This window comes from Chiloscyllium plagiosum, chromosome 1 (genome assembly GCF_004010195.1).
Source record: "Chiloscyllium plagiosum isolate BGI_BamShark_2017 chromosome 1, ASM401019v2, whole genome shotgun sequence".
Taxonomy (NCBI): domain Eukaryota; kingdom Metazoa; phylum Chordata; class Chondrichthyes; order Orectolobiformes; family Hemiscylliidae; genus Chiloscyllium; species Chiloscyllium plagiosum.
The window spans coordinates 129781727-129804472 of record NC_057710.1 but is presented as its reverse complement, the minus strand read 5'-3'; the positions used below and the strand labels follow the sequence as shown (position 1 = coordinate 129804472).

Sequence of the window (22746 nt, the reverse complement as noted above, 5' to 3'; positions counted from 1 at the left end):
AAAAAAGAATGAAGTGACACAATATTATTACCTTGTACGTTTACATCTCTCTGAACTCTCTAACTTAATGTCCAATCCCCTTTCCAATGCAGTGAGAACTATACAATTTTGCTTTTTATTTCTTAATCCATAAGCACTCTACCTTAATGCCACCCCCAAGAACATCCATAAGTTGTAATGTTGTCAGAATACCCTTCACTAATTTTGCAATCCACCCTTCTTACCACTTAGAATCATATAATCTCTGCAATGTGGAAGCAAGCCATTTGGCCCATCAAGTCCACAACAACCTTCCGAAGAGCATACCACCCAGGTGCACACCTCTTCCATCCCTACAACCCTGCATCTCCCATGGCCAATCCACCTTTGGACTGTGGGAGGAAATCGGAATACCCGAAAGGGAACCACACAGGTATGGAGAACGTGCAAGCTCCACACAGGCAGTCACCAGGGGCAGAAATTGAACTCTGGTGCTGTGAGGCAACAGTGCTGATCACTGAGCCACCATGTCACACTTCATTCTTTTCCTGCAGATGTCGTAACCAGGAAGATTGTATTTCTAAATGAAAACCGAAAGAATTGTGGATGCCGTAAATCAAAAACGAAAACAGAAATTGCTGGAAAAGCTCAGCATTTCTGGCAGCATCTGTAGACAGAAATCAGAGTTAACTGAGTTCTGAGGGTCATTCGACCTGAAAAGTTAACTCCGATTTTTCTCCATAGACCTGTTGAGCTATTCCGGCAAATTCTGTTTTTGAATTGTATTTCAGTATAGTCAGTCTATCCAAACCCTCCATAATTGTGAATGCAGTCATGTAGCCTTTCCATGCCACTATAGCCAATGGATATTCTGCAAAAGGCATGGTACCTGGTAGAATTGCTTTAGGATCCAGTATCATTGATGCTTTTGGGACTCCATTGGATATAGTGATTGTTTCAAACAAGTTTTCTGTTTTCTCTTGCTAACTTGGCTTTCCCTTGAAGTAACACTGTCCTTTTAAACTTGACTTCTATGATATCATCAGCGACTGCTTTGTGATTTTTGGATAAAGTTCCTGTGATAAATCACTGCTGAAGCCAACTTTCATTCAACTTGGGTCAAGGTGGCCGAAACAGAATAAAGCCCCCATGGAGTTTACACTGAGGGATATCCTGATAATATGCATTGCAGATGATATTAAATTATGCAAAAGATGATTTTTGATTTGCAACTGAAAGTTTGCAGAAGAAACCATGTGCTACTTCAACTGGTTCGATATAAATCTTCTGGCTTACAGTGATAGGTTGCTGTGAAGGGAGCTTTTACTCTTGAATCTAATCAGAATAATTCATTGTCTGCCATTTATTTCTGAGCTTGCAGCATTAAAACAAATGTTGGGGTTGTAACAATGAATTTTTGGAAGTGCTGTGCAAAACATATTTACTAAAACTGTTTGAAATGTTTAAAATAATGGGTTTTGAAATAATCTTTTATTTTAGTTATACATATTTATCTCTTGAAATATTCATGCTTTTTGCTGTATGATATTAAAACCTTAGAATTATCTTTATTTTATTTCTGAGTACTGAGATTGAGTAATTGGTGTCTTGCATTTGGTTTACTGCTGAGGTTGTTGTTGTAGAAAAAGGCAATAAACGCAGTCAAATATTAAAGTGTACCATTGACTTCTCTGAGATATTCAATACCAAAATAAAACTTTATAATTGTATACAGATGATGTTTTATAACTTGCTTTTGCAACTGTAGCAAGGTGAGAAGCTGGGAAGAGGACAGTGGGGCTTTTTCTTGAATATTTTCATTATTTTCTGAAATCAATGCTGCCTGGTAACCAAATGATTGACAAATTAATATGGTTTCCTTTATTTATTGTATTGAGAACATTTGTCTTTCAGTGACGCATAACAACACCACTGGAAAAGCTCTGCAAAGGCGAATATCACGTCACCAGGTCACCATTTACTTACATATGCATAGTACTTGACATTGGTCAAGTGTCAAGTGTCAAGCTAGCTCTCAGAGTGAGCAGAACCTCTTACACATCAGGGAACTCACACTCTATGAGGTCTATCTGGCTGACCTTGTCACAATCACTAGAACTGCTGCTCTGACAAGTCACACACCACCCTGACATGAACCTATAACACTGTTTCTTCATGGTCACTGAGACTACATCCTGTATTACCTTCCCCAATGACACACCACAGCAGTGCAAGAATGCAGCCCATCACTACCATGGACACTTAAGGACTTTGACTTTGCCAGCAACACCCAAATTCCATGAGTAAATAAAAATAGTGAGCAGCACTAACAAATTTTCTCTTAATATACTTAGTTCTGACTCTTGTTTCTCCAGCCTAGGGTCTCCGCTAAGGACCATTACTGAGTGAATGCCTCTTTTAATACCTCCATAAATTTGATGTCCTTCCAAAAACAGTTACAAAAGAAATAAAATAATAAACTAGCTCTGAAAATAGTATAATTAGATCTGGCACAAGCTGAAGTCCTTTTAGAGATCAATCTACATTTGATATTCAGACGAAGTCAGTGTAAGATTTTTTAGTTAACAGAACCGAATTCCACACAGAGTTATGAATGACTGGGAGCCAGTTAAATACAAGGGCTGAATTTCATGCCAGTAAAACAATGTTCAGAGATTGTGGCTAAATGCCTTGTATTTTCTCTCCTTGCAAGCATGCAAACTTGAGTGCAACAAATACAGACATTTCAATGTGCATATCTCATACCTAAGGATCCTGGCTGGCAGTGCTAACTCTCAAAAACCATAATTTTAAATCACAAATATGTGATATAATGATGTAAGGAGTTCAAGCAATGCATTGCTGTGACTTCTTACATTACTTACAGCATGGGAGGGAGGGATGTTACACTGAGAATAGAACTTTGTCTCACGGTAGAACAGAATGGAATAGAAAGTTGGGAAGTGTGTAAAACTGACTGCCTGTGGAAGATTTCACTCCTCTCCAGTTTAATTTCATATCCAAGTGAGTTTGAAAGGACCTTAAACTATCCTACTCATACAGCAACTATGCTGAGTTTTATTCCACAGAATGCAACATGGGAATTTCTAATGGAGAAAAGGGGCTAGATGCTGTGATAAACAGAATAAATTTCAAATGATTCATACTCTCACTTAATCCATGAGAATGCATTGCAGCCTTGAGCAGACTCCAGTGGTTTAGTGTAAATGGAAGAAGGTCATAGAGTCATAGAGGTGTACAGCTCGGAAACAGACTCTTCGGTGCAGCCCATCCATGCCGACCAGATATCCCAACCCAATCTAGTCCCACCTGCCAGCACCCGGCCCATATCCCTCCAAACCCTTCCTATTCATATACCCATCCAGATGAATACAGTTCTCTCTGTATTCCGTGAGATCTAACCTTGCTAACCAGTCTCCCACGGGGAACCTTGTCGAATGCCTTACTGAAGTCCATATAGATCACATCCACTGCTCTGCCCTCATCAATCCTATTTGTTACTTCTTCAAAAAACTCAATCAAGTTTGTGAGACATGATTTCCCACACACAAAGCCATGTTGATTATCCCAAATCAGTCCTTGCCTTTCCAAATACATATACATCCTGTCCCTCAGGATTCCCTCAAACAACTTGCCCACCACCGACGTCAGGCTCACTGGTGTATAGTTCCCTGGCTTGTCCTTACCGCCCTTCTTAAACAGTGGACCAGTGCAGATGAAAACCAAACATCTGGAGTTGCCACCTCCCCCTTCCAAAAAAAAGATGCATTTTTATGTGGCCCCAAGTCTGTTATGGCTCTGTGCACCTTGAGCTCCATCCAGTTTCCATTACCCTCAGCCCCATCCAGGGCTCATCGCTTTTATGGAAGACCCTGAATTGAAACTGGATTCTGTGGATGCACCCCTGCCTCTTTAGAACAAGAACACACAGAGTGCTGCTTGGGGGAAAAAGGAAGTGTCCTTTGCATCAAAGCCCTCTTTCTGTGAAGCAGAAAGTGTGAAGGGCTGGAGGTCAAGGGCAAGGTCTACCCCATCCCCAGTGGAGATAATATTGCTCTTCATCAAGTCTCCCACTGGTGACCGTAGGGAAGAGAAGGCCATGCTTCTGCCGCCTGATACTGGGGCAGGCAGCCTGGGAGCTAGGGTAGCTGTGGACCCTAAGGCTGTCATAGGCATTGGCTTACCGGGCACGGTCAGGCCCTACTGGGTCACAGGGTAGTGGTGTGGTCGTTGAAGGCTCCCTCACACCAGTCATCTTGGCAACGTCTTCCGGTTTGTTTCCAGACACACCAGACGCCACAGTGCTGGGAGTGGAACAGGTCACTGAGTTACTGATGCCTGATACCCAGCCCTGTGCGAGAAGCGCATAGTGAAGCGCTCAATTCATGTATCCCTGTGGGGAGCAGGGGGTAGAGTTTGGGATAAAATTAGCACCAGCTGGTATATCTGATCCGGACAGTGTTGGGGGAGGGGTCGGAAGACACCAGGGATGACCTGGAAGTGATGGCAGCTCAATGCTGGGTGCTGAAAGCGATTTAGAATCTTGTGCCCCCTACCTAGTCTCCCCTCATCCCTTCTGAGGAGCTCAAGCACTTCCTCATTATTAAGCTAAGAGGAGCAGGGCCTGGGCCAATGGTCTGAGCTGGTGCTCCTCAATCGATCCAGCATACTGCCCTTCAAGCCTCACACAGAGCTGCAGTCAGAACGAGCAGCAGGAGCTCTCTCCCCCCTGGGCTCCTAAGGGAATGGGAGATTGTGTACACCCTTACTCTCTGTCTAAAATGGGGCACTGGTGAGAGGTTTGAAACAGAGTTGATGTGGAGGTAACTACTGACAGTGTCAATATCAATGGCAGCAGCGATGTACAGAGTAGACTTCGTGGAAATTATTGTTCCTGAAGGAAGTATCCAGTGCAGAACACACATTCTTATTCCACGACAAAGCCAAATGGTTCTTGGAGTGACGTAGAGGGATCTCCATGAATCGTTTTGCTCAAATGTTGGTGTGGTGAGTATTTTGTTGGGATCAAGGAGCTGGTGCCGGATAATAGGCTCCACCTCACTGTTAGCTTGGTGACTTGGTCACTTTGTGAATATTTACACTCTCTGTTAGGCCACAGCAAAGGTACAAAGAAGTGTCCATTCTTGTCAGCTTGTCAATGGGGACACGTGCACCATAGATTACTTACAGTGTGGAAACAGGCCCTTCGGCCCAACAAGTCCACATCGCCCCGCTGAAGCGCAACCCACCCAAACCCCTACATTTACCCCTTACCTAACACTACGGGCAATTTAGCATGGCCAATTCACCTGACCTGCACATCTTTGGACTGTGGGAGGAAACCAGAGCACCCGGAGAAAACCCACGCAGACACGGGGAGAACATGCAAACTCCACACAGTCAGTCGCCTGAGGCGGGAATTGAACCCGGGTCTCGGGCGCTGCAAGGCAGCAGTGCTAACCACTGTGCCACCGTGCCGCCCATAGTTAGAAGGTTTCAATTCTATTCTGAGGTGAGGGATCAGGATGGTACCCACCTCCACTGAGCATTGTGGGAATGGTTGAGAGACTTGATTAGGTCTTTGGCATCTGGTGACATTGCCACCCTGACTCCACTGCCTTCACCTTCATCGGGCCAGGGGTCTAGAATTGATCACTTCATTTCTCAGGCTTTGTGCTGGAACCGCAATCTGCTGTGGACAGAAATTGTTGTGTTCTGTGCTCAGATAGGATCCATTACCTGGCACTTCCATAATCTGCAGCTGGAGGACAAGCAGGTCCAGCGTTCACTCTGTCACTTCTGGACCGGCTTTAGATACAAACGGAAAGGATTCTTCTCCTCAAGGTTATAATGGGATGTGAGCATTTTTGTCTATGTCAGCAGAATGCGAAGGGGTTGACAAAGGTGGAAAGCCAGGATCGAGAAAGAGGTAATTGTCCTGGAGCCATGTCTCTGTCAGGCTGCTGAGGATCTAGCCCTGTAGGAATGGTAGGGAGAAGAGGAGAAGGGCATGTTGAGGGATCTACAACTCATCAGGTCTGCAGCTCTGTTCTGGAGGTCACAGATTCAGTTCCCTGCAGGGGGCTAATCTTGACTTTCTTAAAACCTGTTGCCTGGCCTCCCTCATTTGCACAAAATCTTTTTCCACGGTCACATTTCCTGCCTTGGCACCATATGGGTTCTGCCTTACCAGTCCATCACTGTGCCAGTCTGGACTGTACATGGGTGACCCAGAGGCATTGATAAACATAGAGCCACACATGTCTGGCTGTGAGCCTTTGCTATATGTAGTTGCCAACCCCTTTTCAGCCATCTTGTGTCAGCTAAAAAGCGCCAGGTGGCTATTTTATATCAACATACCCTCTTTCAACCTTGCAGTCATCTCTTCATGTTGAGCCCCCGACTAGATAGGGTGTGCTGGTAAGGTATTTCATTTAGCAGTTGTCTGGCCTGAACGATGATATGCTGTTCCTGTTTATAGCATATTTTCACAGGAGTAGCAGCCCATTACCATTTCCTCAGAATGAATGATTTTGAGGCATGGATCCGAGCTCTGTCCCCTGGAGCTACTGCTAGGGATCCTACAACCTCCACCAAGATGGCTTTATGTGGCTGGCAGAGGAGAGGGCTCAAGCTGCTGTGGTCGTCATGCCCAGGGATGTGCCAGCTGAGATTTCACATTGGTCTCAGGTCCCGAACCTTCCTTGGGGACCAGCAGCCCACAGTTTGTGGAAATTCACTCCATGTCCTTCCAGTCACTGTGGAGATGTTTCCTGTTATGTACCGTGCTGCATACCTTTCACTTCCTCACCTTTGTTCACTGTTTGAGCATGCCCTGGCATTCCATCTAGTCGCTAGGCAATGGCAGAGGACTCCAGTGGACAGCTCTTTACATGGGGGTCATTTGCTTACCATTGGGATCTGTGGTTGGAGACATTCCATGCAGTAGTCTTTAACAACCAATCTCGTAGACAACATAACTATCCCAGCCAGTACCTGCAGCATTTCTACCTGCCAAGAAGGCTGGTAATTGGGTCACTGCTGGTTGAGGCTCTGAGATGGACATTAATTAAGCCTCTTCAGTCGATTAATAGTGGGTTGTAAAAATTGCCCTTGATCTTCCCACCAGATGTGATTGTTGAAATAGCAGGAAGGAGGCAAGTATCTCTTCTAGTGTCAATGAACTTAATTATTTACCCTTCCTGTCACCAATCCCATCGTCTCAAAGCAGGGGAAAATTTTGTCCCATGTTGTTAATAACAAACTATAACATGGAGCTGAATCTCCCATCACATTGCTCATGGGAGAATTGAGGATGTATTCTCCTATTACTGAAGGAATATTATCAGGATAGTGTGACAAGGAAATTTTGACTGGCAAAATGTTGTCAGAAGTATTTGTGGTATGGCCAAAATGGTGCATCATTTTCAAAACATTTAATATTGAACTGGCAAATTTGGTACTTAATACTTCCAAAGGTAACATTACATTTGTGTTATGGCTGTAGATAGTTTCTTTACAACAGTGAAACTATCTGGTTCTTGCACAAGATTGTAGGCTGAAAAGATCTTTAGGATGGATTCTGTCATGTTTGGCTGATTGTGTCAAATATATGCTTTTTGTAATCAACTTGTAAGAAATGCTAATTCTGGATTTGTTTGCACAGTGAGAGCATTATATACTCAGTGTGAGCCATGGCCAGGTTATGTTTGAGTCAGAGGTTGTTGGTTCAAGTTCCATGTTATGGCTTAAGGCAATAATCTATGTTGACCCACTTTGGTGCTAAAGCATTTCCAGTGCTCCTTTTCAGACGGAATGTTAAGCTGAAGCTAAATGCTCCACTTTGTGTGTACAGCAAATATCTCAAGTAGTGGAAATTAATATTGGAGAAATAAACATATTAGTCAATGAAACCAACACAATTAAAACTGAAATAATGGTGCTGTCCAGTTGACCTTGCTGCTATTTAGCACTAACCTAATAGATGCATAAATAATTCACTGCTGTTTGTGGGGATTTACTGTGAAAATTGAATGCTACGTGAGCAGACTGCTCAGTGTAAATGAGTGGCATCCCAGTAAGCTCCTTGTTCGGGCTGGCATTTTGGGTTTGCCACGGCAGCAGTGTTGGCCCTGAGACTGGATCAACAATGCCTGAGATCAAGTTGCCTCAGCGGTGGTCACCTCACTGTTTACAGGTGGGAACATGCTTCCCCAGGTCCTCTTGCTAAGTCAGGTGAACTGGAATTGTCTCCCACTTTCAGCGCTGGCAACTACTGCCCTGGTAAAATTCAACCCACTGTCTATTAACTGTTTGGCACTTGGAAGTCATGATTTGGAGGTGCTGGTGTGGGACTGGGGTGGACAAAGTTAAAAATCACACAACACCGGATTATAGTCTAACAGGTTAATTTGGAAGCATTAGCTCTCGAGACACCTGAAGAGGCAGCGCCTTGAAAGCTAGTGCTTCCAAATAAATCTGTTGGACTATAACCTGGTGGTTGTGTGACTTTTAACTTTGGCACTTGGAAGGTATTATATAAACACATTATCTCCTTATTTGTTGTTATGACAAAATCAGGTGAACACTGTTTCAATACAAGGCACTCAGTTTTATTTGCAATTTTTATGTTAACAATTAATAACAGGGTAAAAATTTGCATAATAAAAATACATGACAGAAAAGTCACGCATGATCTGAATTACGAGCACTTTATCTGTCACACATTCCTCATTGTAAAAAGATGCAAAGGTTTCTTTAATGATCGCCATTTGCAGGTAACTACATGAAGAGGATCTACTATTAATTACATAGAATAACAAATCCAAAAATTGGTGACTTTATTTTGAATGTGTAATTTGTCTTATGCATAAATGGAAATACAATCTTTTTGATTCTAGATGACTGCAGCACGACCCCACTTTGGCAATAAAAAAGCTCACACAGGATATCGTAACGGAGTGTTTTACATCCATTATAATTTAAAATGACAGAAGTTGAATATACCACATGTATTAAAGGCTTCCCCTGTCATTTTATACAACCATACTTCAAATCATTGGGTGCCTAATGGTAGTCATGAACTGAATATGTGCTGCTCACTAAGAATGATATTTCATTTGAGTGCCTAACCTTTTCACAAATTACAGGAGAAATTATGTCCAAGTGCCCACACATTTTCAGCACTTTGCACTGTCACAGAACAAATTGCCTTCAACAGCATAAACATGATTGAAACAACGACTTGGGGATAAATAAAACCATCCGCTCATAACTGTTATCAACTATTTGCCTTGCTCTCTCTCCTCATTCACTGTATACCACAAAAGATTGCTTAGTCTTATGACGGTTTTTCAAAGTTACAGGCATTTTTATATTTCCTTACTTTCCTCCAATTCTCCCTGACATAAAAAGGCATGCAATATGAAATGTGTCACCAAACCTGAAAAAACAATTGAAGAATATAGGTATTCAACATTTCATTGTGCTTTGCATGTATTTACATATATTTAACTTAGTAATGTTTGTTATGTATTTTGAAAGATTTACAGAACTAAGTGTGCAAAATTCCTCAAACAGAAATTAAGAGCCTCTCCAGTCATTAAAACCAAACACTGGAGGGAGGGAGGGAGGACAGCACGTGACTTTCAATTCTGCACTTGCATCTAGCAAGCTTTCTTTCTGTCCTGCTTGTTCATACACAACATTTGTAATAATTTATCAAAGTCCACATATCATATTCACGTATTATATTAGTTAGAGATAAAATTTCTTAGGTTTTCACTGCTATAGCCCCAGTGAGAGACTGGTGAAGTTCCATAGAAGATGGTAGAGAAAGGTGGCGCCACATCCTTGGTCTTTCTGGCAATCTTCTGTTTGTACATATTTTCCTCAGCCAGGGCAAAATGTCAACGCGGAAGGGAGAAGGTACAGAGCTGAGATAAAGGACCAGAAATTGGATGGAGTTTTGATTCAGGGCAAGAAATGAGCACTGAGTACAAATCACCACCATTCCTGCACTAGATCATGACTGAACTTTGAATGTACCCCAAACTAATATCCAATATGGTATGCAGTCAGATTTGAAGTGATCACTCTGATAACCAGGCCTTCAATTTTGACTGCACTGAACAAAAGATAGGCCTTTATTAACCACGGTTAACTGAAAATCCCATATACATTAGGTGCCCTCTTTCTGACCCCACATATCCCACTGGATCAGTTTCAGTGAACACCATTCTAGTAATAAGTGCAAGGATCATGATCTCTGAATTACCTGTCTCTTTATCCCTTCTTTAAACTGAGTTTTAATTGTGCCATTGTGACACACTTATTCTGAAGGGTCACTGGATCTGAAATGTTAACTCTGCTTTCTCTCCACAGATGCTGCCAGACCTAATTAGCTCAAAGTTGGCTGTTCTTTACCACCAACCCTGACAGCAATCCCCTCTGCTGCACCTACTCCCCCTCAATCAAAATTTAGAAAGTTGCAAGTGATTAGATTGTGAAAGTCATCTGTGCAGTACAATCAACCCTGCCAGGTTATGGTGCTGGTGTGACAAATGATAATTTTATGCTTTGATGAGAGGTTATCTATAATACTATTCCTTATCACTCAATATTGTGCTTAGGAAAGGTCAAACATAATGCTACATGACAAGATAGTATCCCGTTTGAAAAAAAGCAGCAATGATACATCAGGAATGGAAATCCAATGTACAAATGTATGTGACTATGAATCACACCAATACACACTGATATGAAGTAAACTTAACATACTGCCCATTGGTGACACTTCAGAAATACTGTAAAGAGAAAAATGCATGAAGTAAAAGAACTATTTAAGACTGTTGGCCCTTTGCACAAAAAAGATTACTTTAGTTAATTTACCATTACTATGAAAGAAATAAATCATTTATAGTTTTTGCATTTTGATCTAGCTCTACTCGGAAATAGGTATTAGTTTAAAAAAATACAGAAAATAAATTTTGAGGAGGATACATAATTGAAAAAAATGTGCATACCCTGACATAACAAGTTTTTCAGTACTCTACCCTGTAAATGTTAAATTACAGTAATAAACTCGGTAGGGAGGTGGGATGGATTGATGTTAGGGGAGGATTCAAAACAAACCTGCTCTTCCAGATTAATCACTTGTAGGAATGATTAGTGCGCTGATTTTTGGAATGGACTCATTCAAAATTGTCAAAAATAATAAAATTAAAATTAAGACAATTATTACGGTCAGTTTTTTCTTGTTGCCCGCAATTTCATCACCTTGTGATGACACTGTAAGAAGTTTCATATATTTTGAAGAACATCTGCAACAACTGCCAGCCTCAGTTCTAAAAAAATGGCATCAAATTCATAAATACTTTGGATAACACTGTATGACTTCATTGCAGTTTTGCTTTGGTGTAAGATCTGTTTAACTGCTCCTCTTTTATTATCTTCTGTACACTTTCAGTCGATTGGAATCATATACTTGGCTGTGGGAAAATTTATGTAAAATAGAAAACAATCTCCTGGTTTATTTATCACTATGTAGTAACTGTGTTTTACTGCCACTACAGTGAAGGAGGTGCAGTTTTAAATCAGTTAAGGCATAACTGCATATACAGATGAGAGTACTGATACTGTCAATTGTACACATATGCTTACATATATTAAATATATATGTATTAATAGCAACTATTTTATTTATCAGTGACATTTCAATACTAGCAATTGAGTTATTATAAAATAGTGAATACTAGATTTTCTGTTAAGTTCAAACAGGTTTCCTCTAAGAAAACTCAAGTCTTGACAATAACAGTTATGAAGAAAATATACTGATGTACAATTTTAAATAGGCGTGGTTTACACTGTCCCTTTTTCTTGTTAGGCTGAATAAAAAGGCATACATCAGAATGGGTCAAGGAGGGCTTTAGGTGAGGAGCTGACGGATCTCCTTGTGAACATAGCAGAGGAAATCCATGTAAGAAGCTCCTCCATGTAAGCCTTTATCTTCCACCAGGAACTGTCTGAAGATCCCCTCAGATTTGTCTTTTTGCTTTATTATTATTAGCTACAAATCAAAAGAAAAGATAGTCAGATTTAAGATCCAGGTTACACAATTTGTTACAAACACTTCCTGTTTTATATAATTCCTTGTGACATGACAAATACTTTATTATAGCAGCTTTTGCCTTATCTCCATACCAGAGAGTTGACAGCCTATTAAACCAGAGACCCAGATAATGTTCTGAGGACCTGGGTTCTAATCCTGGCAAGGTAGATGGTGGAATTTGAATCGGACAAAACTCTGGAATTAAGAATCTAATGATCACCAAGAAGCCATTACTGATTGTTGGGGAAAAACACATCTGGCTTCCCCTTTAGAGGAGGAACCTGCTGGCCTCCATGTGAGTCCATGTGGTTGACTCTCAACTGCCCACTAGACAATTAGCCTAGCCAGCAATGTCCACATTCAATGAATATAAATAAAAAGAACATTTTTTTCTGAAAGTAAGGGAATTTTGTTCATAAACTGAGAGTTTAATTTAAAACCAGAAGAACTGCAGATGAAGTAAATCAGAAACAAAAACTGAAGCTGCTGGAAAAGATTACGAAGAGTGGCAACATTTGTAAAGAGAAATCAGTGTTAACGTTTCAGGTCTGGTGACCCTGCCTCAGAACTCGCTCTGAGGAAGGGTCACTGAACCTGAAACGTTAACATCTGTGTTTGTTTTAATTTAAACCATTGCATTCAGAATTGATATGCAACTAACAAGGACTTCACTTCAGCAAGTGTTCGTAATATGCAAGATGCAAGGTAGATATGGATGCTATTGTATGCTAAATATTTCCAATTCCAATTTTTAAAATTCTTTCATGGAATGTAACCGTTACTAGCTGTAAAGGGAGTTAATACCTATACTCTGGGAATAGTTAGTGAGCATGTGCAGAAGGAACTGTGTCATTCTGACATCAGATGACATGAAACTGTAGTTTAAATCTGTAGAACTCCAAGTAAGATGTCCTTCTCATTAACCTCTGTACCTGCTTAGGCCAGCAGTTACTGCCCATCCTTAATGACCCTTGTAGGTACACCCACAGCACTGTTCGAAAAATCTCTCCAAAAAAGTTTATAAAGTGAATATTAAAAAGTGACTTTTCACTTTTTGCATATTAATATCATAGGGTAAACAAGTTTGCAATGAGCTATATTTTTAATTAAAAAGGAACATAACTATTTCTTCTCATTCTCCATAAATGCTGTTTTCTTCCAAAGACAGTTGATAACATCAATGAGTCAGCACCAGTAGGTCTCCAACAACACTGCTCAAACTAAGAGCTGTAGATAAAATCCAGATGACACTATACAGCCAATTTTGTGCCAAGTGTTCTCATTCCAGAGATGAAAGGCTTGTCTTAGGAGGACAGATTGAGCAGTTTATAAACTTGCTAGAATTTAGAAAAAAATGAGAGGAGATCCAATAGAGTAATGAGATGCTAAAAAGAAGGTTGACAAAGCAGATGTTTCCCCTTGTTGCGGCAATCTAGAATGAGAGGTCAAAGTTTCAGCTAAGAGGTAGCAGATTTAAAACATATTGAGGAGGATTGAATTATCTCAAAAGGATAATGACTCAGCGGAATTCACTACCTCAGAGCATGGTGGATGCTGGGACATTGTATAAATTTAAAAAGGAGACAGAGTATAGTGGCCAGTTAAAGGGCAATGGAGAGCTGGCAGGAAAGTGGAGTTGAGGCCGAGATGAGACGTGATCATATTAAATGGTGGGCAGGCTTAAGGGGCTGAATTGCCCGCTCCTGCTCCTTGTTCTTATGTTCTCAACATCTCTCTAAAAGTGTGCAGTGAAATCACTAACCCAGCAGTGGTGAGGGAATCACAAGCAGAAATAATGTCCACAACTGAGCACTTAACTTTTCTGTTACAACATTCATGTTTTATTTTGACATAACCTTCCTTTGCCTTATGGAAACTCCTTTTTCATGACATTTCACTTCTATTATTGTGCCTCAAATGATTCAGTGGAACATGCATTGTCCTCTACTCATTTGTACACTGTAATGTTGTGTTCTACACTATACAACTGGGGACATTGTGAAATCTGTTTATAAACAGGGTGAATACAACCAAAGGTTTCTTTCAGTATTTCCATGATGTCCATTACTCATCAAGTTTTGCACCAGGTTTTGAACTAATCAATGCAAACCAGTGATAATTGTAATTGAACACCTTGTGAGGTGGAAAATGAACCTCTTCATCTATTGAAGCACACTTGGGCCAGTAGTTTTCATGCTTTGCTTGCAAAGAGGGGGTCTTAATACATTCAGAGATCCTCATGCTTACATACTGTGTAAGTGATCCCAAAGTGATTTATGCCGCCCATAAGGAATAGATATGTAGAAACCGCTCCTCAGCTTCTACAGTTGTATAAACCATTTTGCAGCAATACACCAGACAGTAAAAAATGACTCCGAGAGTACCACAAAAGGCCCATTAACAGCGTTAGAGAAGAAACAAAGATGAATAGGAAGCGACCAAGAAATACCTGGCAACAGTGTGTTAGTGTGGAGGAACCCCATTGAGAATATGGAGGACCGAATCAGCAATTAAACAAAACTACTGGAGCTATCTGCCTGACAATGATTGTTTGCCTGGCTGGCGGGTGGAACACACATATGCAGTAGGAGAGTGTAGCTGGGGGTCCACGCAGTTAGTGGGAGCCAATGCTATAAATAGGACAGAAGTGAGTCATAGAATCACAGAATCCTTAAGTTTGGAAAGAGGCCATTCAGCCCAGTGAGTCTGCACTGACCCTCTGAAGAGTATTTCACCCAGACTCACCCCCTCACCCTATCCCCATAATTCCACAATCACCATGGCAAATCCAATTAGCCTGTACATCTCCGGACACAATGGGCAATACAGCATGGCAAATCCATTTAACCTGCACATCTTTGGACTGAGGGAGGAACTTGGAGCACTTGGTGGAAACCCATTCAGGCACGGGCAGAACTCCACACAGTCAACCAAGGCTGGAATCAAATCCAAATCCCTGGTGCTAACCACTGAGCCATCGTGCCGTCCGAATGGGGGAGCAGGTTAAGAGATTGGTATACAATATCTGACTACATGGTGTTATCCCATGCAAGAGGAATATTACTCTCTTGTAAGGCCAGCAGGAGCATTCCTATCCCTATTGGTCCACAAGAACATCTGAAAAATAAAATTAAGACTTATTTCTTAGGCCTCATTTAGCCCAGGAATCAGCTGCCTGAAGGTTTTACCTGTTAAAGAAAGTAACAGTGCTCCCTATTAAGTCCTTGGATCAAGAGGATCTGATCCACATTTTTAAAACAATATCTTGCCCTGTGAGTATTCTGCTCAATTGTTCAAATGAGTGTATTAATATGGGGACAAGAAGAGTGAGATCAATGGAGGCAAATGATCGCACATGTTTCTGCCAATTGACGTCAATTAAAATTGACGACGACAAAGCTGGAAGATATTTCACTAATGGAAGCAGTACATTTGCTGGTGTTTACTTTGTGGCTCTGAGTTTCACTCTCAGTAAGCTTCCAGTAAGAAACCCGGGAAGTAGAGAATTTCCCACCCACTGCAGCAGAATAAGACCACAGGAACGTAATCACCCAGGAGTGTTCTCTTGTTTGGACTGGGTTGGGGATACATGCTGGCTGTTGAGAATCAGGCAGCTGGGTACATATGGGAGCTCTCAGGGTATCATATGGTTTGAAAGAGACAAGCACTAGTTCAGGGGAGACCCAAATATCTTGCATATTCTAGCTCCTCAAGGTCCCAAAAACAAAAGGCACAAAACCCACCATGAACAATTCATCTGTTTCTAACCTCAACCTGGTGGGAAAGCTGGCTTTCATGCTTAGTCACAATGTAAAATTGCAATTGACACCCAATGATTGCACTGGATGCCATGTTCCTTCATTAAAGATACACCCCTCTAGTCCTGGAAGGGAAGTTTTACCTCCTAACACTCGAGACTATAATTACAACCCTGAACATTAATATATGCTGTCTAGACATAGTGCAAGCCTACACCAGCAGAATATCAGATGGACTCTTGTTTAATATTATCCACTGATAAGCTGGCAAATCTGCTCTGCTTCACAATTAAATCAGCAATTGACATAAATAATGAACTGTTGTAAGACCTCTCAAAAAGAAACCTGAGAAATAATGAATGTCGCTGCTTACCTTCATGGAATAAGGGTTCTGGTTTCTTATGTTGGCAATGATTGACCTAATCTTCTTTGAATATGGATTGTCCAGTTCAGGTAATGAGGTCTGTAACAAAATGCAAGTTTTGACTTTGGTCAAAATGTTGAATAGTATTTTCAGATGATTATCATCCATTTTCAGATGATCATATTAGGCCTAACTTAAGTGTATCGTTTTGCCACTTTTATCTACAGTTTGCTTAGAAAATGAGAAAGTAGGCAATAATTTCTAACTGATTCCAATTTTCCAATTTGAAGTGTAAACCTATGTTAGGGCTCTTACAGTTCAGTGGTAGTGCCCCTATCTCTGAGCCAGGAGGTCTGGGCTCAAGCCTCCAGAGGCGTGTCATAATATCTTTGCACTGGTTGATTTAAAAAGTGTAAATCTATTCTCAAGGCAACTCAAAACATCTCAAGAAGCTCAAGTAGCTGGATTTCTATCTTCAGAAGATGGCAGCCTTTTGAACATTATATTTTTTACAGGAACAACCCTCGTGTTTCATTGCAGGGATGTGTCTTTCACTGTATAATCAGTGTGTCAGAAAAGTGGTATAAATTTGCCATGTTATCAAGTATCCCACCGCAATAGCACTACACATGTTTTTAAAATGTGCTAACCAAGTCAGAATCTTTAGGCCTGAATGTGTGTGTGTGTGTGTGTTGGGGGTGGGGAGAGAGAGGGGCAGGTATGGAGCTTCACCCTGCTAGCCAGTGTATCAGATGGCACCATCCCAGCTTAGCTCATTTCTCTGGAAATGGGAGCACAGGGCTACCACAGAATCAATGAATAACTGAGTTAAAGCCCTATCAAGGCCAATTGTCAGAGCCCAATGGAATTTTACAAGGTAAAAACAATGACTGCAGATGCTGGAAACCAGATTCTGGATTAGTGGTGCTGGAAGAGTACAGCAGTTCAGGCAGCATCCAAGGAGCTTCGAAATCGACATTTCGGGCAAAAGCCCTTCATCAGGAATAAAGCTTTTTTTTTTATTCCTGATGAAGTGCTTTTGCCCGGAACATCGATTTCGAAGCTCCTTGGATGCTGCCTGAACTGCTGTGCTCTTCCAGCACCACTAATCCAATGGAATTTTACAGTCAGCCTCTGGGCTCCCAGAGGTATGGGGAGCAGGCGAGTTTCCTGGAGGATGCCTTCTGGTGGAACACTGGGAGGCTAGTACTCCAGGCAGGCTTTGAGGGTCTCCCTGTTTGCATGGCTCCAGTTACCGAGCACCTTGGGTGTCTCCCCCGACAGTGGTGGCCTGATTGCTGATGGCACTTTTATTTTTCAAATTTAAATATATTGCAGAGAAAATACCTCAGAATGGTAGCTTTCACTTATCTGAACGGCAGGTTGCTGCTTCTTCAGTGCTTATTATAGGCCCTTCAGCCTTGACAGCCTGCCAGACATTCTAATTTGAGAATGACCGCTAATGAACCAATATGGGGAAAATCACTTTTGGGTGGTAGATCACCATACAGTACAGGCCTGCAACCCACATCATGCCAGAGTCAATCCAAAGTGAAAAATACTGCCCTTGATGTCAATATATGAAATATTTACATAAAATATTTACAAGTGCCCACTCTTGACTTAACAGGTAGACCTCTTTCAGTGACTTGAGGATAAAGTTTGAGGTTGGTTTTGTAGTGCTGTTTGGATAGCACTGTCAGAGGTGCTATCTTAATGATGAACAGTTAAACTGAGTTCTTGCCTACGTCTCGGTGGATATAAAGATCCTGCAGCACCATTCTAAGAAAAGCAAGAAGTTTTCCTCAGCGCACTGCCCAATATTTATTCCTCAATCAATATCAGTAAACACGTGGTTATTAGGGCATTATTCGTAACTGCCAGCACTCTCCAAGTGGTTGCAGAGTGTATCAGTAAATCATGTTTCTGCAAATAACTACCGTTTCTACCACATTTCTTGTGGGAGTTTTGAAGTGGGGCATGAGCAACTCTGAGAAAATTCTGTTTGAATGATGCTATATCTTAATCAGCAATTGCAAACATTTTGGTCAATTCCTACAAAATCAATTCATTGGATTTCTCAAGCCAAACTCTTCTAATCCTCTCGCCTGCAAAATACAATTAGATTGGTAAATGGGGGAGGGAAACAAGATTACTTTTAGCAATTTCAAGTCAAATGTAAAGTACCTTGCATGCATGACTTACAAGGTCTGTGTTGATATGTGCAAAGGATGGTACATTAAAGATGCCTTGGATCAGCTCAGGTTGAGAGTTCAGTCCCAGCCACAGGAACATATTTATCCCGTTTTCCAACAAAAAGATTCCTCCATCAGCTAAACGTTCCTCTGAGCAACGGACAGCAGCAGGAAACTCCTCACTATTTACATCCATCTTGTGCTGTTTAAAAACAAAGAAATTTTCAGCTGAGTCAATAGTTAGCTGGTGAGCATTAATATAGAGAACATAGGAACAGGAATAGACCATTCAACCTCTCAAAATGTTCGATCACTCAATTAGGTTAATGCTAATCTGTATCTTATCTAACAAAAATTCCATTAATTTCATCTTCAAAATTTTCCAGAGACAGATGTCCAGATTCCCATTGCCCTAAGTGTTTCCTGATATCAGCACCCTGAGGAAGCTAACTTTAATTTAAAAGATTACATCCTCTGTTTTGGCCTTCCTTACCAGGTGAAGTAGTTTATATTATTATAGAAGATTATAACACAGAAGGAAGCCATTTGGCCCATTGTATCCATGTGCTGGTTCTCTTCAAGAACAATTTACCTTCTGCCACTCACTCACCTTTTCCTTGTTGCTATCCTCTTCAGATAATGATCCACTTTTCTTTTCAAAGCCATGATTCAAATTGCCTCCACCACAACTCGGTTATTGGATTCTGGATCCTAACCACACAATGCCTAAAAAAATTCATCCTCATATTGCCATGGTATCTTTTACCAATGACTTTAAATTTCTGTCTACTAACTCTGAATCTTTTCACTTGTTTCACTCTAACCATCTGATGACCTGTGAACTGTTGGAATCATCTTAATCACCTTATCTTGATCATCTTTTAGTATTCTTAACTCAGGGGAATACAAACTCAGTCTATGTAACCTGCCTTCATAACATTTCTTTTAGCTCAGGCATCGTTCTTAATAAGCTGCATTCCTCCCCATCCAATGCCTATATATTATCCTGAGGCTTTTCATTGCTTGCAGCATATGAGATAGAACAGAAACTTCAATACAGATGTAATTCATACAGGAAAACTTTAACTGATAGTTAAAAACTCACTAGCATTTGTGATTCCTTTATGAATTGATTACTTCTTATAAAGCATTAATTTGACTTTGGAGTGTGATGGAAACGAAATAGAGCTAATTATTTATGACCTAATATGAAAAGCTAGTGCATTTTGACGGTTGGTCTGGTTTTCTTCAAAACCTCCTAGAATGAAAATTACTATTGTAGTTTAACTCATTTTGATCTTGATATTTGCTGTGGAAACCTGGCAACAATTTAAAAAGATCTGGCGTTTCTTTATCATTTGATATCATAAATAAACAGGCTTAGTTACTTATTGTAAATCTAACATCATAACAGCCGTGTCATATTTGTCTGGCCTCAATGCGCAGCTAAATCTAAATTGGTTTTTTAAAAGTCTTCATAAGGGAAATTCCCACAGTTTTACATCTAAGGATCACTCAGTTCCCAGTGGAAGGCAGACAAGAGTAAAACTAGAAGTGTATTATAGTATGTACTTTGTGCAGAGGGACTCCCTGGTGGAGGACAGAGAAGCACCACTCAAATCATATGTAAAACTCCCCATCTGTTAAAACAGCACTTCTTCACTTACGATAGGTAAAAGCCGTGGATAGAAAAAGGATTGCGTGCTGACCACATCCATAGATGTGACCAATAGCCGTTGGAAAGCTCGCTCATCTGTAGGAAGATCAGAACTCCCCAGTAAGACATAACTCTTTAAGAGACAGTTCATATAGACTGGCAGCAACTTCATGGCCTCTGGAAGGATGAGCTAGCAGACAAAACAAACATGCGTTTCAATAACAAAGACTTTTCACACAAAAGAATAGACTTTTACTTCTGTTTAATCAAATGAAAATCACATTGCAATGTGTAAGTAATATATCTGCTTATTCTACGTTAGAAAATAATATGATTTCTGCTTACAAATTGCATTCTTAATGTTCTACATTAGTAATGATAGTGTTTTGAAGTCTGTCCAACACAATCCGGTACACGACTGAGAGAGTCAACTGACATAGTGAGGAGTGAGGGCAGGAAATATGAAAAACTTCTTCTTGTCCAATCCAGTTTAAGTTTCAATCCATCTGTCCATTACTGGAGATGATACATTATTTTAATTAACTGGACAGAAAGCTATGTTTGCTTCAGGCTGAAGTATGGATTTATTTTCTGAAATACTTAGGGTCAGCCAGAATAAACTGAGATGCTTATTTATACCAACTTGTTAAAACACTATCACGTTTCAATACAATTCTAAAATTCAGTGCTTCTAACAGTAAAATTCACATAGACCAATACTCTGTGTGCTATATCCAATGAAATGTGAGTATTTGAAAAAAAATATATTTGTATAACACTGGACCTAAGAAAATTAGCTCCAAAGTATTGCAGTTAGATGACTGAAGAGCATCCAGAGGTCTAGAAATGTGATCCAGAGACATGAGGATCAAGTTTAATTTTATCCCAAGTCAGAGTTTTGAATGAATTAAAATCATGCCTACAGATGGAATCTTGCCATTCGTTTGCTAAGTGACAGTCACAGAGTTTGGTGTCGTAATTCTCAATGTGATGGGGGGTGGGTTTGAATCTTGCCAAACTTCCACTTTATTTGCCATTTGAGCCCCATTTCCACTCTGTCTTACTTGAGCTCTTCTCAGAACAACTTGCCACTAACTGGAGTTCCTGGGAATTGACTCACGTCCCTGGTGCCAGCTCGATACTTAAAAGCCCACTGTGCACCCAGAAAAACACTTTCACTTAGGAGCTGCCCTGCATTGTTCTGGACATTTGCCCTAGACTTGGTAGACAGGGGGAAACCCTTGCCTTTGTAGCCATGGTCCTAAAGACCCTGCTGGTCCTCTTTCCTCATAAGCAGCAATGAAGGCTACGACACACAGAAGATAGTATCAAGAGTAGAAACTGAAAGAACTGCGGTTGCTGCAAATCCGAAACAAAAACAGAAATTGCTGGATAAGCTCAGCGGGACTAGCAACATTTCTGGACAGTAAATAGAGTTAATGTTTCAGATCGACTGACACTTCCTCCGTTCTGATGAAGGGTCACCCAACCCGAAACGTTAACTCTGATTTCTCTCCACAGATACTGCCAGACCTGCTGAGCTTATCCAGTAGTTCCTGCTTTAGTATCAAGATTAGGCCATTTGAACCCTTGAGCATACTCTGCCATTCAATATGATCATTGTTGATCATCAAACTTAATACTGTAATCCCTCTCTCCCTCCCACATTCTTTGGTCCTTTCAGCCAGAAGAGCTGCATCTACCTCCTTCTCTCCTTCTTGAAAACACAATGTTTTGGCCTCAACCACAGGCTCACTAATCTTTGGGGGAAGAAATTTCTCCTCATCTCAGTCCTAAAAGCTTTACTCTTTTTCCTTAAAAGTGACTACTGGCTTTTCACTCCTCCATTATCAGGAACATCCTTCCTGCATTCAAACCTGACTAGCCCTGTTGGAATTTTATAGATTTCTGTGAGATATCCCTCATTCTTCAAACTCAAGGCAAGACAATCTTAACAGACTCAATTTCTCCTCATATCTCAGTCCTGCCATCTCAGGAACCCATCTGGTAAACCTTTTCTGCACTCCCTCTAAAGAAAAATTCATTCTTGCTCAGATAAGAACACGAAAACTGGCCAGAATATCCCAAGTGTGGCCTTACCCTGTATAATTTCAGCAAAGTATGCTTGTTGCTATACTCAAATCCTCTTGCTACAAAGGCCAACATACAGTCAGCCTTCTTTACCACCCGCTGCACAAGCATTCTTACTTTCAGTGTACAAGGACACCCAGGTCTCATTGAATGTTCTCCTCTCTCATCCCCACCAACTTTGGACTGGTTTCAGAAGCTGTCCTTGAGTTACTGTGTTCACATCCTCTGACAGCAGGCTTATTCCCATTGGCTGGGGTGAGACTGCTGACAAGCATGGCAAGCTTCCTCGCTTTGTGTGTCTATACCAAGTGGCATAGCAGCAGTATTAAAATGAGATACAATACGGGTGTTTAAGGTAAGCACATGAATAAGCAAGGAATGAAGGTTATGGACCATGGGCAGGCAGAAGGGATTGGTTTAACTTGGCATCACATTCAGCACAACATCATGAGCTGAAGGGCCTCTTCTTGTGCAATACTGCCCTAAGTTCTAAAGAAACTGCTGGACAAACTTAGGTGATCTGGCAGCATCTGTGGACAGAAACCTGAGAGGGTGTTGAGTCCAGGGACCCT

General features: G+C 41.0%; 1 protein-coding gene across 2 annotated transcripts in view; it reads right to left on the bottom strand.

Annotated features, from left to right (window-relative positions):
• Positions 1 to 8590: 8590 nt before the first annotated feature.
• LOC122553171 (protein transport protein Sec24D-like) overlaps positions 8591 to 22746 on the bottom strand; it is a 202602-nt gene continuing 188446 nt past the window's right edge. For both annotated transcript variants that reach the window (XM_043696769.1, XM_043696761.1), the window contains exons 20-23: positions 20094 to 20273; positions 18437 to 18628; positions 16241 to 16330; positions 8591 to 12067 (exon numbers count right to left, since the gene is read on the bottom strand). In XM_043696769.1, the coding sequence (XP_043552704.1) occupies positions 11927 to 12067; positions 16241 to 16330; positions 18437 to 18628; positions 20094 to 20273 (603 nt within the window). In that variant the 3' untranslated portion in view covers positions 8591 to 11926. The remainder of the gene's footprint in view (positions 12068 to 16240; positions 16331 to 18436; positions 18629 to 20093; positions 20274 to 22746) is intronic.